At 41.5% G+C, this 12,330-nt stretch overlaps 1 protein-coding gene across 14 annotated transcripts in view; it reads left to right on the top strand.

Moving 5' to 3' along the window:
* LOC121281854 (transmembrane protein 33-like) overlaps positions 1–12,330 on the top strand; it is a 192,746-nt gene that overhangs the window by 45,834 nt on the left and 134,582 nt on the right. For all 14 annotated transcript variants that reach the window (XR_005943967.1, XM_041194923.1, XM_041194926.1 and 11 more), the window contains one exon: positions 10,774–10,907. Coding sequence is in view for 13 of the 14 variants with exons in the window: in XM_041194923.1 (XP_041050857.1) it covers positions 10,774–10,907 (134 nt within the window). In the remaining variant the exon portion in view is untranslated. The remainder of the gene's footprint in view (positions 1–10,773; positions 10,908–12,330) is intronic.

Here is a 12,330-nt window from a genome sequence, read left to right as displayed (position 1 = left end):
CTCATTACATGGCACTCTTTCAAAGAAGACCAGGGGAGTTATTCAGTGTCCTGGCTGATATTTATCCCTTGATCAAGATCCCAGGATCGTTAGGTCGGAGGGGCGGAGCCCACTCGCCAACACATGGGATGACGTTGGGTGGAACTCCCAGCGTCACCCCGGGTCATGTCTATTTTCAGGCCAGCGGGGGCACAACCTATCAACGGCCTATTGAGGCCATTTAAAAGTTGGCGGGCAAGCTGGGAACCCTGGCAGGCTTATGAAAAAGCATGAAACCTCATCCATGGGTGGGGTGACGTTTCTTGAGGGTTTTAAAATATTTAATGAATATTTAAAGTGATGGACATGTCCCAACTCATGTGACAGTGTCAGGGAAATTTTGTTGGTCTCTTTAACATTTTTAAATTTGGAGCTGATCTCCTTGAGGCATCACTTGGCCTCAGGGATATCAGTGTGCTCTTTCGTGCGCATGCGTGGAAGAGCAGACTGTCGGCTGAGGGAATCCCCTCCCCCACCCCGCCCGCACAGGGAGCACATAGTGCTTCCTGGTGGATGTCATGCTGGTCGGGCCTTAATTGGCCCATCCACGTAAAATGGTGGCACGCCCCCGCTCCTGCACTCCCCCCTCTTTCCCCCAACGGGGGGGGGGGAAATTCTTCCCAAAAACTGTCTGCTCATTTATCTCACTGCTGTTTGTGGAAGCTTACTGTGCACTACACTTCAAAAAACACTCCATTGGCTGCAAATTGCTTTGAGACATCTGGTGGTTAAGCAAAGTGCTGCATAAATGCAGGTGTTTGTTTTTGGTTTTAAAGAAATGTATATGCTGAGTGTGCACAGACATTTACTCTGCTCTAGTAAAAAGACTCTGGGTCTGTGCCAATTTTATTTTTACCCAGTTAACGATTCATTGCTCCTTGCATCAAGCCTATGTTACCAAAATTTGGAACAAAGTATTCAGTCTTTCTATAGTAGTAGACTAGGTTAGACAGGCATGGCTATCTTAGCATTGTTATTTCTACCTTTCTGGTTAAATATGCTTTCCTCTGGAAGGGTTACAGATATTTTAAATAAAATTAAAATAGGTACAGGAATTTCAATATCAACCACAACCCAGTAAACCTGACTTCATGTTCATGTTAATTTGTTACCTTAAATGTTTATAACTGACATCTACAATAATGCCAAACAGCACTGTATTCTATGTAGAAAAATCAAAACTAAATCGCTATCATTTCTGTCCTGTCCGTTAAGATCATGGCAGTCTAGAGGCAGGCATGAAATTACATGAGTTAGGGGTATGTCAACTTAACTATCTTAAATAAACAATTTATTTTAAGTACCTACAGAAGGAACTAAGGCAAGTCAACAACTTTGAAGCAAAATTGAAGAACCAAGTTCTAATAAAGAGCCACATCCAAACATTAACTGTTGATTCCTCTTTTTAGATGCTGATCAACCTGCAGAAGGCTAGAATTTGCTATTGTAATAATAGTTGATGGACAATTATCATCTACTTATTGACTTTCCTCTACTATTTTGATAGAGGGTTAACCAATGTAATATAATAGTTTAATACCCGCTATTAAAATAATAGACAGAGTAAAGTCACTCGAATGTGATCAGTATTTGTCTCCTTTTATCACCAACATTAATGCCTGACATTTATTCCTTGACTCTGTCAAAACAATATAATTTTTGTGCCAGAAAAAATCCATTGAACATTGTTTTTGTAAAAATCAATTATTTCAAATCTGCAAAAAATCAGTTTGCAATGGGGGGGCTACGTTTTGTGCTTTCAGGTGAACCTGACTGCCTGTGCTATTAATTATTAATGCATTGCTTACATTAGCTGGATATTGACTGCTCTATTATGGATGGTATGGGGCACTCCATGGCTACCATATGGTAACACTGGGAGCACCATGAATAAGTAAATAAATTGAAAACTGCTTTTTAAAGTTGCAGAACATTGGGCCATTCCAAATCAGCACCAACTGTATTATCTATCAAACTGTGGTGATCTTGCTAACTCTAGTAGAACACGTGACCGTTCCATTGTGACTGTTGTGCTTATTTCTAAATTCTGGCATTTCTGCAAAAGCAGTAGTGGGAAAGTTCAAATAAAGCTACTTAATGTAATCACAGCAAGACCCAACTCCTTATTTCCAAAATCTTCTGCAACTAGTTTTGAAAAAATAAGCTTTCACGTAAGAAAAGTAACAATCATGTTTCAGAAAGCATCTTTTGCGGATTTTGTTTAAGTTGCCTTTTAGCTACTTTCTTGATTATGTATTATGTTTACATAATATTGTACATAAAATGAATACACCTATAATTACAACTCTTAAAAACCATACATTATGCCTCAACTCTGTGTGAAACTAACTGGATGAAGTTCTAGTTGATAGGTGCCAATGGTCTACAATTCTCTTTGACTAGGCGATGCTGTCAATTTCTGAAATGATCAAAAAAGTTTACTCTTCTTGTAAGATGCTTCCTGTCTGATTTTGAAAAGCTGACAGTTGGCTATAGGAGCAATTCCAGACCACTGTAAAGGGCAAAGTGCAATGTGTATGATTGCCCATCACTGGTATTGCCAACCAACATTAATATTGCCTGCCATCTCAACAGTTGGGCATGGGGAATACACAAGTACCTGTTTTTTTTTGCCTAAAGGGAATCCTGCTGTCATACTGATGTTGAACTCAAAATGTGATTGATTTCCCTGGTATTGTTTTTAATCTGCATTTAAGCAGACTTGTACAAATTAGTGCTAACAATGCACAAGCATAGTATTAAAAATTGTGGGATATCTGCAGAACACAAGCTAAATGTGTTGTGTTCATATGTTCGTTCAATCCGCCTTTGTGAAAAATACATTTGTAAAGTACGTGTTGACTTTTCTTGATTATGCTATGCTTAATCAATTGAATGTAAACGAATAGAGGTGTTTTTGGTGCTTAGAAACATTTGTACGTATTACGGATAATAACTTCTAAACGTAAGATCGTAAGAAATAAGAGCAGGAGTACGCCATTCAGCCCCTCAATCCTGCCCTGCCATTCAATAAGATCATGGCTGATCTGTCCCAGGCCTCAACTCCTCTTTTGTGCCAGCTCCTCATAGCCTTCAACTCCCTGATATTTCAAAAACCTATCTACCTCCTCTTTAAATACTTTCGGTGATCTAGTCTCCGCAACTCTCTGAGTAGAGAATTCCAGACATTCACTACCCTCTGAGAGAAGAAGTTCCTTTGCAACTCAGTTTTAAATGAGTGCCCCCTTATTCTGTAATTATGTCCCCTAGTTTGAGATTCCCCCACCAGTGGAAATATCTTCTCGACATCTACCCTGTCAAGCCCCCTCAGAATCTTGTTTCAATAAGATCGCCCCTCATTCTTCTAAACTGTAATGAATAAAGGCCTAACCTGTTTAGCCGTTCTAGATAAATCAACCCCTTCAGCCCACGAATCAGCCTAGTGAATCTCTTTTGAACTGCCTCCAATGCCAATATATCCTTTCTTAAATATGGGGACCAAAGCTGTACACAGTACTCTAGGTGCGGCATCACCAACACCCTGTACAGTTGTAACAAGAATTCCCCGCTTTTAAACACCAACCCCCCCTAGCAATACAGGTCAAAAATCCATTTGCTGCCTTAATTACTTGCTGTACCTGCATGCTAACTTCTTGTCCTTCATGCACAAGAACACCCAGATCCCTCTGCTGCAAGTTTTTTGGCATCTCTCTCCATTTTAATAATAGTATGACTTTTGATTTTTTTCCTACCAAAGTGCAAGACCTCACACTTTCCCACATTAAACTCCAGCTGCCAAGTTTTTGCCCACTCATTCAACCTGTCTATATCCCCTTGCAGATTCTTTATGTCCTCCATCACAACATGCCCTCCCACCTATTTTTTGTATCATCAGCAAATTTGAATACATTACACAATGCCCCCCCCTCCCCAAGTCACTAATATAGAAAGTAAATAATTGAGGCCCTAGGACTGATCCTTGTGGCACTCCACTAGTTATGTCTTTCCAACCTGAAAAGATCCATTCATCCCGACTCTGTCTTAACCAATCCTCAATCCGTGCTAATACATTACCCCCACACCATGTGCAATAACCTTTTATGTGGCAACTTATCGAATGCCTTCTGGAAATCCAAATACACTACATCTCCCGGTTCCCCTTTATCAACTCTGCTTGTTATATCCTCAAAGAACTCTAGCAAATTTGTCAAACATGATTTCCTTTTCGCAAAACCATGTTGACTGTTTAATTGTGTTAAGCTTTTCTAAATGTCTTGCTATTTCTTCCTTAATAATGGACTCTAGCATTATCCCAATGACAGATGGGATATAGGCTGACTGGCCTATAGTTTCCTGCTTTTTGTCTCCCCTTCTTGAACCGGGGAATCACATTATCGCTTTTCCAATCTGCTGGGACCCACCTGGAATCCAGTGAGTTCTGGAATATTTCAATCAATGCCTCCATTATCTCTGCAGCCACTTCCTTTAAAGCCTTTGGATGCAGGCCATCAGGCCCTGGTAATTTTTCTGCCTTTAGTCCCATTAGTTGGTCCAAAACTTTGTCCCTCATGATGGAGACTGTTACAAGATCTTTCCTACCATTAACTCCTTGCTTATCTGATATCTTTGGAATGTTTATAGTGTCTTCCACTGTGAAGACTAATGCAAAATATTGATTTAAATTACCTGCCGGAATTGCGCTCTGACCTGCACTCCATCGCCATAGGCATTGATGGAGCTATCTTAGGCAAGGCAAGAGGGGGGCAGGGCATCTTGACCACCTTCCAGGTGCTACTACACAGGGAGTCAGGCAGGGGCTCTCGGGCACCCATAGGGAGGAGGATCAGCAGCTGGAGACCCAGGGGCCATCCGCCCAGGTGACTCAAGTCCAGTCGATCCCAATCACCTCTGCCTGTGACCCCTTCATCTCCAGCTGTACAGGCCAAAGAGAGTTCACCTGCCACAAGCAGGACACCCAAAGCAGGCCGGGGCCTTCCAGCTCCTGACCTTCTAGGGGATGGCCATCAAAGTCATCTCTGCCGCGGATGTCAGGGATGCACCCAGATGTAGTGGTAGGGTTAGAAAATTAAGCTCTGAAGTCACTTCTGAGCCACGGATGCTCAATCACTGTAAATACCATGTACCTTTCATTTGCTGTTCATGAGAATGGTGTATTTATTTGAAAGTGTTATGCAAATGCACCTATGTGCCCTCTTATTGAGAGAGTAATCCATGCTTCCACTCAGTGTTCACCTCCCTTTCTGAGCCTTACGCTCACGTGATGTGTAGCTGACTCATGATAGTTTCTCTACCCTTGTTTTATGTCAGGGACATGTGTCAAACTCTTTACTGAAGCATCTGCAAAATGTGCTAACAACCATGCTCCTTACAAGACAGCATGGAGTTAGGTATCCTTGGAGAGGTAGCTATAATTGTCTGTCCAAATGAGAAGGCTGCCTTTGTTGGTAGTGCCAAAGTGCAAGACCGGCAGCCATGATGCTCTCTCCAACCATGTGAGTGTCTTTGTCAACAAAAAGCTTCTGATAAAGGTGGTGACCACTGCATCAAGTCTTTTGACACAGCATCTGTGCTGTTGTGAGGACTTATCACTCCTCAGAGCGCACCAATGGAGTGTTCACCACTGACCTTTCCAATGATCAGGGGTTAGTGAATCATGAGGTTTGAAGGTGCAAGGCTGAATGCTGAGATTGCTGTTGATGTCGCTGGTTGTAAAGGCCTTCAGTCTACCAGCATAGCAGTAAGGGATAGAAGGAATGTGGCTGTGTCCCATTGCCTGTACCTTAATCACCCTGGAATCGTGTGACTATCAGTGTGTCACAGGCACGGCTTCCATGCCATGCTTCTTTGACATCTTCATGAGAAAGCAGACCCTCTTCTCCCAATTCAGATTCCTGCCCATCCTGCTCTTCTTCATCTGAGGAGCTCTCGGCCTCCTCCATGTCTTCCTCTGGCAAGGGATCCCCTTTGAAGCCCCAGGTTGTGAAGGGCACAACAGATCACGATGATGTGTGACACCCTCTCTGGGGAGTACTGTAGAGACCCACCTGAGCAATGCAAGCATTGGAAGTGCATGTTCAGGATGTCAATGGTTTGCTCGCTGATGAATCATGTTGCCTTAAGCGCTTGGTTGTATTTCTGCTCCGAGTGATTGAGGACGCTGCACTGGTGTCATGATCCATTGTTTGAGCTTATCCCTAAGCAGCCAACCCTGTATTTGCTGAGGCCCTCTGAATATATGAGGCACCTGGGAGTGCCTTAGGATGTGAGAGTCATGGCAACTCCCAGGGGCCTGGCACAAATGTGTATGATGTGCTTCTGATGATCGCACACCAGTTGAGCGTTGATGGGGTGTAATTTTTTCCTGGTAATGAACATCAGGGCTGTGGCGATGAAGTTCTCAATGCCGCATGTATGCAATCGATTGCACCTTGTATTCTAGAGAAGCCTGAGATATCAGCAAACCCCAGAAATCTAGCAGCCTGGCTAACTTCATTGAATGTGAACTTCACATAATGATGAGCCTTCCTGAAGAGGGCAACTATCATCTCGATACATTTATGAGCTGAGGACTGTGAGTTAGTTCATAGGTCCCCTGTGGATCCCTGGAACAATCCACAGGCAAAAAATTGAGTGCAGCAGTGACCTTCAAGGGCACGGGCAGGGGATGTCCTCCCAGTCCATGGGGCGTTAGATCCTCTTGCTCAGTGTAGCAAATGTGATCCACCACACTTCTTGACAAGCACAGACAGGCGTGGCATTATCTGTCACATCTCCAGGTGGGAGAACCTTCTTTGGTTGACCCTTGGTCATGCAAGTTGCCTCCTTGGGATAGGCCTAACTTTCTCATCCCCTGGTTGTTGCTGGGTTCCCCGGACCATGGACCTAGAGTCAGGCCTCCCCTCGAAGCGAGGCTAGGTAGCACTGGGCTTTTCTCCTCCTCGGTTGGATCAGTGCCATCAAAAAGGCAGCACTGACCACAGGCTTCATTATTCAGTCCTCCTCTTCCCTGGGGAATGATGGATGCAAGAGATTAATGAACACTGGGCAGATATTGTAGAACTCCCACTCACTCACTCACTCACACACAATCACAATGTTGTGCTGCAGAGCTGCGTCTGCACTAATAGCTTTTCACTGATTCAGCCTTGCAGCTGAAGCGCGCACACACATTTCTAGGTGCACGCAATGCCAACCCTGACACTTTACATCTCAATTCCACAGAACTTGAGAACTTTGGACACATGATGAAATGTGTGACCTTACCACAGGAGCTGCTGCAATCCATTGTATGTTGATCAACCTCAACTTGCACATCAGCAATGATTGGATGGCCTTTGGCCTGTGGTCCATGCCACTTGATGAAACACATTACAGACTTTAATTGATGATTCGGCACAGATGCAGTTGCTGAGCTTCCTAGACATTTGCCCTCCTTCACATTCTCTCACATCTCCCTGTTAAAGCTCAAATGGAGTAACTGCATTGTGTAGCCAGTGACTCCTGCAGTCTCTCTTCAAAGTGCAAAAAAGGCAATGGCCACAGTTGAACCTTCTCAAGGAAATGTTCCTCTTTTCCATCAGCTCTGACTCTTTTTCAGTGTTTTGAGTGCAAGCCAGTTGAGGCTGCTTCTTGAAATGGGCTCCTGTGTGCAGCCCTGGGCTCCTCCCTAACTGGCTCTGACTCTCTTGTCCAGATTCTTTTCCACTTTTGATTTGTTACTTTGTCTTAGCACTGCCATCGTGCCAAGATTTTATTATAAAACCAGCTTCAATCCTTCCTTTGAATGCGTCAATGTCCCTCCAATCTTCTTGGAACCCCACAGTATGTAGGTAGAGCTCACTCCTGTTAGTCTTCAGCCTCCCCCAGTAATTCAATGGCTTTGCCATCGCTGAACCCCCCCAACACTGTCAACATCCTGGAGTCTACCATTAACCAGAAGCTGAACTGTGCTAGCCATATAAATACTATGGCTACAAGAGCAGATCAGAAGCTGGGAATTCTGCGACAAGGGTAGCAGACACATGGGAACAGCACCACCCGGAAGTTTCTCTCCAAGCCACTCACCATCCTGACTTAGAATTATATCGCCAGTCCTTCACTGTTGCTGGGTCAAAAACCTGGAACTTCCTCCCTAACAGCACTATGGGTGTACCTACACTACATGGACTGCAGCAATTCAAGAAGGCAGCTCACCACCACCTTCTCAAGGGCAGTTGGGAATGGGCAATAAATGCTAGCCTAACCAGCAATGCCCACATTCCATGAGTGAATAGATTAAAAACAAATCCTGGATCTTTTAACTATAGTTGTTAATATTCCAACCCTCCCACCTGAACCGATAGCTGTTGATGTCCACTGTGGATCTCGCCCCTCCCCATCTGGACGTTGTGTGCACAGTCCCTTTTAGAGGAGACCCCACCTCCCACCAGGAGAGTTTTGAATACCCTCCCCTCTGTATTATCTTTTCCCACTTTTCCTGGCTGCAGATGCTACCCCTAACCCTTACCATCCCATCTACAACTCAGTACCAAGCTATACAAGACCATGACCATGCCCTGTACATCAAGCTGTGCCTTATCCCAATATCCCAGCCTTTGCCCCTTCTTGAAACAGGGCAACGATGTGCATGCCATTCATGGCCTTGTAGCATAGCCCACAAAGACGTTAAGGTTTGGAATTCCTTCCCTAAGCCTCTGTGTCTCTTTCCTCCAGTTAAGATGCTCCTTATAACCTACCTCTTTGACTAAGCTTTTGGCCATCTGCCCTAATATCGTTTTATGTGGCTCAGTGTTAAATCATCTTATAAAATACATAAATTCTGTGGTAATCTCCCTTGGCATCACTCACAGTAACTCAAAGGACAAACTATTTTATGACAGCAACTTTATAGCTTTATAACATTCCTGTGAAGCACCATGGGACATTTTATGTTAAAAGTGCTGCATAAATATAAGTTGTTGATGATTTTGTCATTGATTTGCCTCTATGTCTGAGTGTTTCCCCCCTGAAAAATCATCTGATCTTATTTGTCTGAAGGCCTTTGTTAATTTCCCATTTCCCCTCCCTCTGCAGTGGCATTTGTAACTCGAACAAAGAAAATTATTTTCCTCTACATTTTTTTTTAGTATTTGTGACTTAGATGTAAGATTTGATGAATGGAAGCTTTAATTGGTGACTATAAAAGTTTATAACATTGAAAATTAACAAAAGGCCCTGATAATTTCAGGATTGGATGTAGAGAAGATGGTTGCTGTGATTGTTCAAGGCATTTCTGATTTTTTATTTGTTGTTTGTCCTTTGAGTTACTGTGAATGATGCCAAGGAAGATTTTATGTATTTTATCAACCAGCTGAATAAGGTTGGCCCTTATAAATCAGTTTGAGGCACATAGAAGATGCTGGATATCCAAGTAAAAACTCCACCTAACTAAAAGTATACTCTTTTTTTAATCCAGCACTTCAGGATGAAATTCATCAATAAAGTGGTTTAGGATTTTATTTTCCTGTTTTAAGATTGACTGGCATCTCTTGAAGATCAAGCTTATTATTATGTTTCTAAATTATAATTATGATCTTTTTTAAATTTCAAACCATGTTAGCAGTAAGAATTAATATGAATTAATCACAATATAGTTTAAAATAACTGCATGCAAACTATAACATGGCAATTACGCATGTAGCACAATTAAGATATTGATTCAAAGCATGTGCTGTTGCATTTTAAAGCTAGCGCAATGTTCTGTTGAATAGCTATACTTTGCTTTATAGCTTTGAATTAGTCATAACCTTGCTAAAGGAATACAATTATTTAGCTTTGAGGTCTTACAAGAACTGTGCAGATGTGTACTTATCTGGATGACTGCACAAAAGCTTTTCAGAAGCTTATAGTTACTTAGTTGAAAACCACAAATTGGGCCTGTCCACAATTGCGATGTACATAACTGGAATATGATGGGGTGACTTGGTCAAAAGTATTGCATTTATTAGGATGATTTGGAATTTAAAATATAACACACTATACCAAAAACATCACTTTTCTAACAAAGCACTACTTAAATTTAAAAACTCAGAATCAATCAACCACTGGTCTTTGCTTTTCCAGCTCAATCTTAATTTAAAGCGTATTGGTTAATGCATTAAAAATAAAATAATTTTCAAGTGAAATTGTAAAAACTGAAAGCATGAAAATATTTTATGCAGGGCAGCATATTTTACCTTGTTTAAAACACTTAAATGATTCCAGAAATATAGTGGGTTTCTTACTGTAAGTACTACATTTATTACATTATATAATTGGTTTGAAAATCATTGAGTCCCCGCAGTATCGCAGGAAATATTGTTCTCTGGGGCTCATTTCAGCCTTTGAATATTGTCCTAACACCTTTTCAATATTGTAATGTGACATTTACTCCATGCATTGCCATCACAACCATACATTTATATTTATGTAGGTGTTAAACCTAATACTTTACACAGAGGATAGTTTAATGATGCTTTGCCCTGATATACCCCAAAAGTTAGAAACAGTACCCTGTACAACAGATGTGTAGGAATACATCAACTGCATTTACCTTATTTCCTATTTAAAGTGTTTTACTATGAAGTTTAGTACATATTTTTAAATACACTGTTAAATAGAAACTAGCTTGAATTTTATGGATGATAATTAAGGCAACATACCATTAGCAACTTTCCTTTGTTTCATTTCTTGTAGATCATTGGCCCCAATTCCATACCATGGGTGCGATCCTTTTTAGACAAAATGACAACACACCAGCAGAGCCTGTTCAAGTTCATTGCGTGCAATGAGATTCTCTTGATGCCTGCAGCTGTCTTTATGTTGCTTGGGTAAATATTGAATCTAAACTTCATGTCATTGTTATAGCCTATTTAATCCTGAAAGCATTAGTTTGTTTTTTAATAACACTGCTTGCCTGAAATGTGTGCATTACAATGTATAAAAGTTGACATTTGGTATTTCGCAAAGCTTCTGTCCGCTTATACAGATATTGGCACCTACATTATACTGTGATTTGCACACAAATGGTCCGCAGCATAAATTACAAGAATTGACCAATATTTTTAAAAGAATAACCATTCTATGTGATCCAAATGTTAAATAACTTGTTTGGAAATATTTGGTGTTTGTGTGTACATATATGATCATTATCTCAGAAGAGCTAGAAAAATCCTACCCTGAACATTTTTACTAAAAATAACTGTGTGGTGAAATTTAGATTCTTAGTGCCCATTATTTGGGTGCTTAAGTTCCCTAAAAGAACCAAAACTGAGTCCATGGCACACATGAATAATTCTGCTGTGAGTGATGTTTGATGCGATATTGGTATGGTTTTAGCATGCACACAGTGAGCATCCATTGTAAGTATGCAGACTAGGCAGATCAGCGGCAGTCAGCATGCAGTGCTAATTTGATGCCAGCAATTTTGCTATTTTGGAGCTCAACACTCCAGCTTAATGTCTCCTCTTACTCATGCACAGCTGAACATGTATTCAGCAGCAGAAATGGTCCTCACCAGAACTATTTAAAGGGGTCATCATCAACTTAAATTAGTTGCTGATTTGATTCCAGTTGACTGTTACTGAATTTGTAGAAGTGTATGATACTGTTATTTAGCTAAATGGTGCAGGAGCTGGAACCTCAGTAAAGCTAATGAGAAGAGACTTACAGCTTTTGAAATGTGACTGTGACGAAAGGTCCTTAGAATCAGCTGAACAGATCTAAGAACCAGTGAATTTGTTCACAGGAAAGTCTCAGCATTTTGTGAGTTTTTAACTGAAATGAAGAAGTGGAAATTGAGTAAAAGTGGAATGAGAGTCCAATGCTGGTGACAATTTAAGGTGAAACATCAGGAAAGAACAGGCCAAGTCACAGAAGGATTGAAACTCATTGAAACGTATAAAATTCTGACAAGGCTGGACATACTGGATGGAGGGAGGATATTTCCCCTGGCTGGGGATTCTAGAACAAGGAGTCACAGTCTCAGGATGTGGGGTAGACCATTTAGGACTGCGATGAGAAATTTCTTCACTCAGAGGGTGGTGAACCTCTGGAATTCTCTACCACAGAGGGCTGTGGAGGCCAAGTCATTGAATATATTTAAGAAGGAAATAGATTTCTAGACACTAAAGGCATTAAGGGGTATGGGAAGAGAGCAAGAGTATGGCATTGAAATAGAGGATCACTCATGATCATATTGAATGGCAGAGCAAGCTCGAAGGGCCAGATGATCTACCCCTCCTATTTTCTATG

Source organism: Carcharodon carcharias, chromosome 9 (genome assembly GCF_017639515.1).
Source record: "Carcharodon carcharias isolate sCarCar2 chromosome 9, sCarCar2.pri, whole genome shotgun sequence".
In the NCBI taxonomy this organism is placed as follows: Eukaryota; Metazoa; Chordata; class Chondrichthyes; order Lamniformes; family Lamnidae; genus Carcharodon; species Carcharodon carcharias.
The sequence above is the reverse complement of the archived record's forward strand: the minus strand, read 5'-3'. Positions and strand labels throughout refer to the sequence as shown.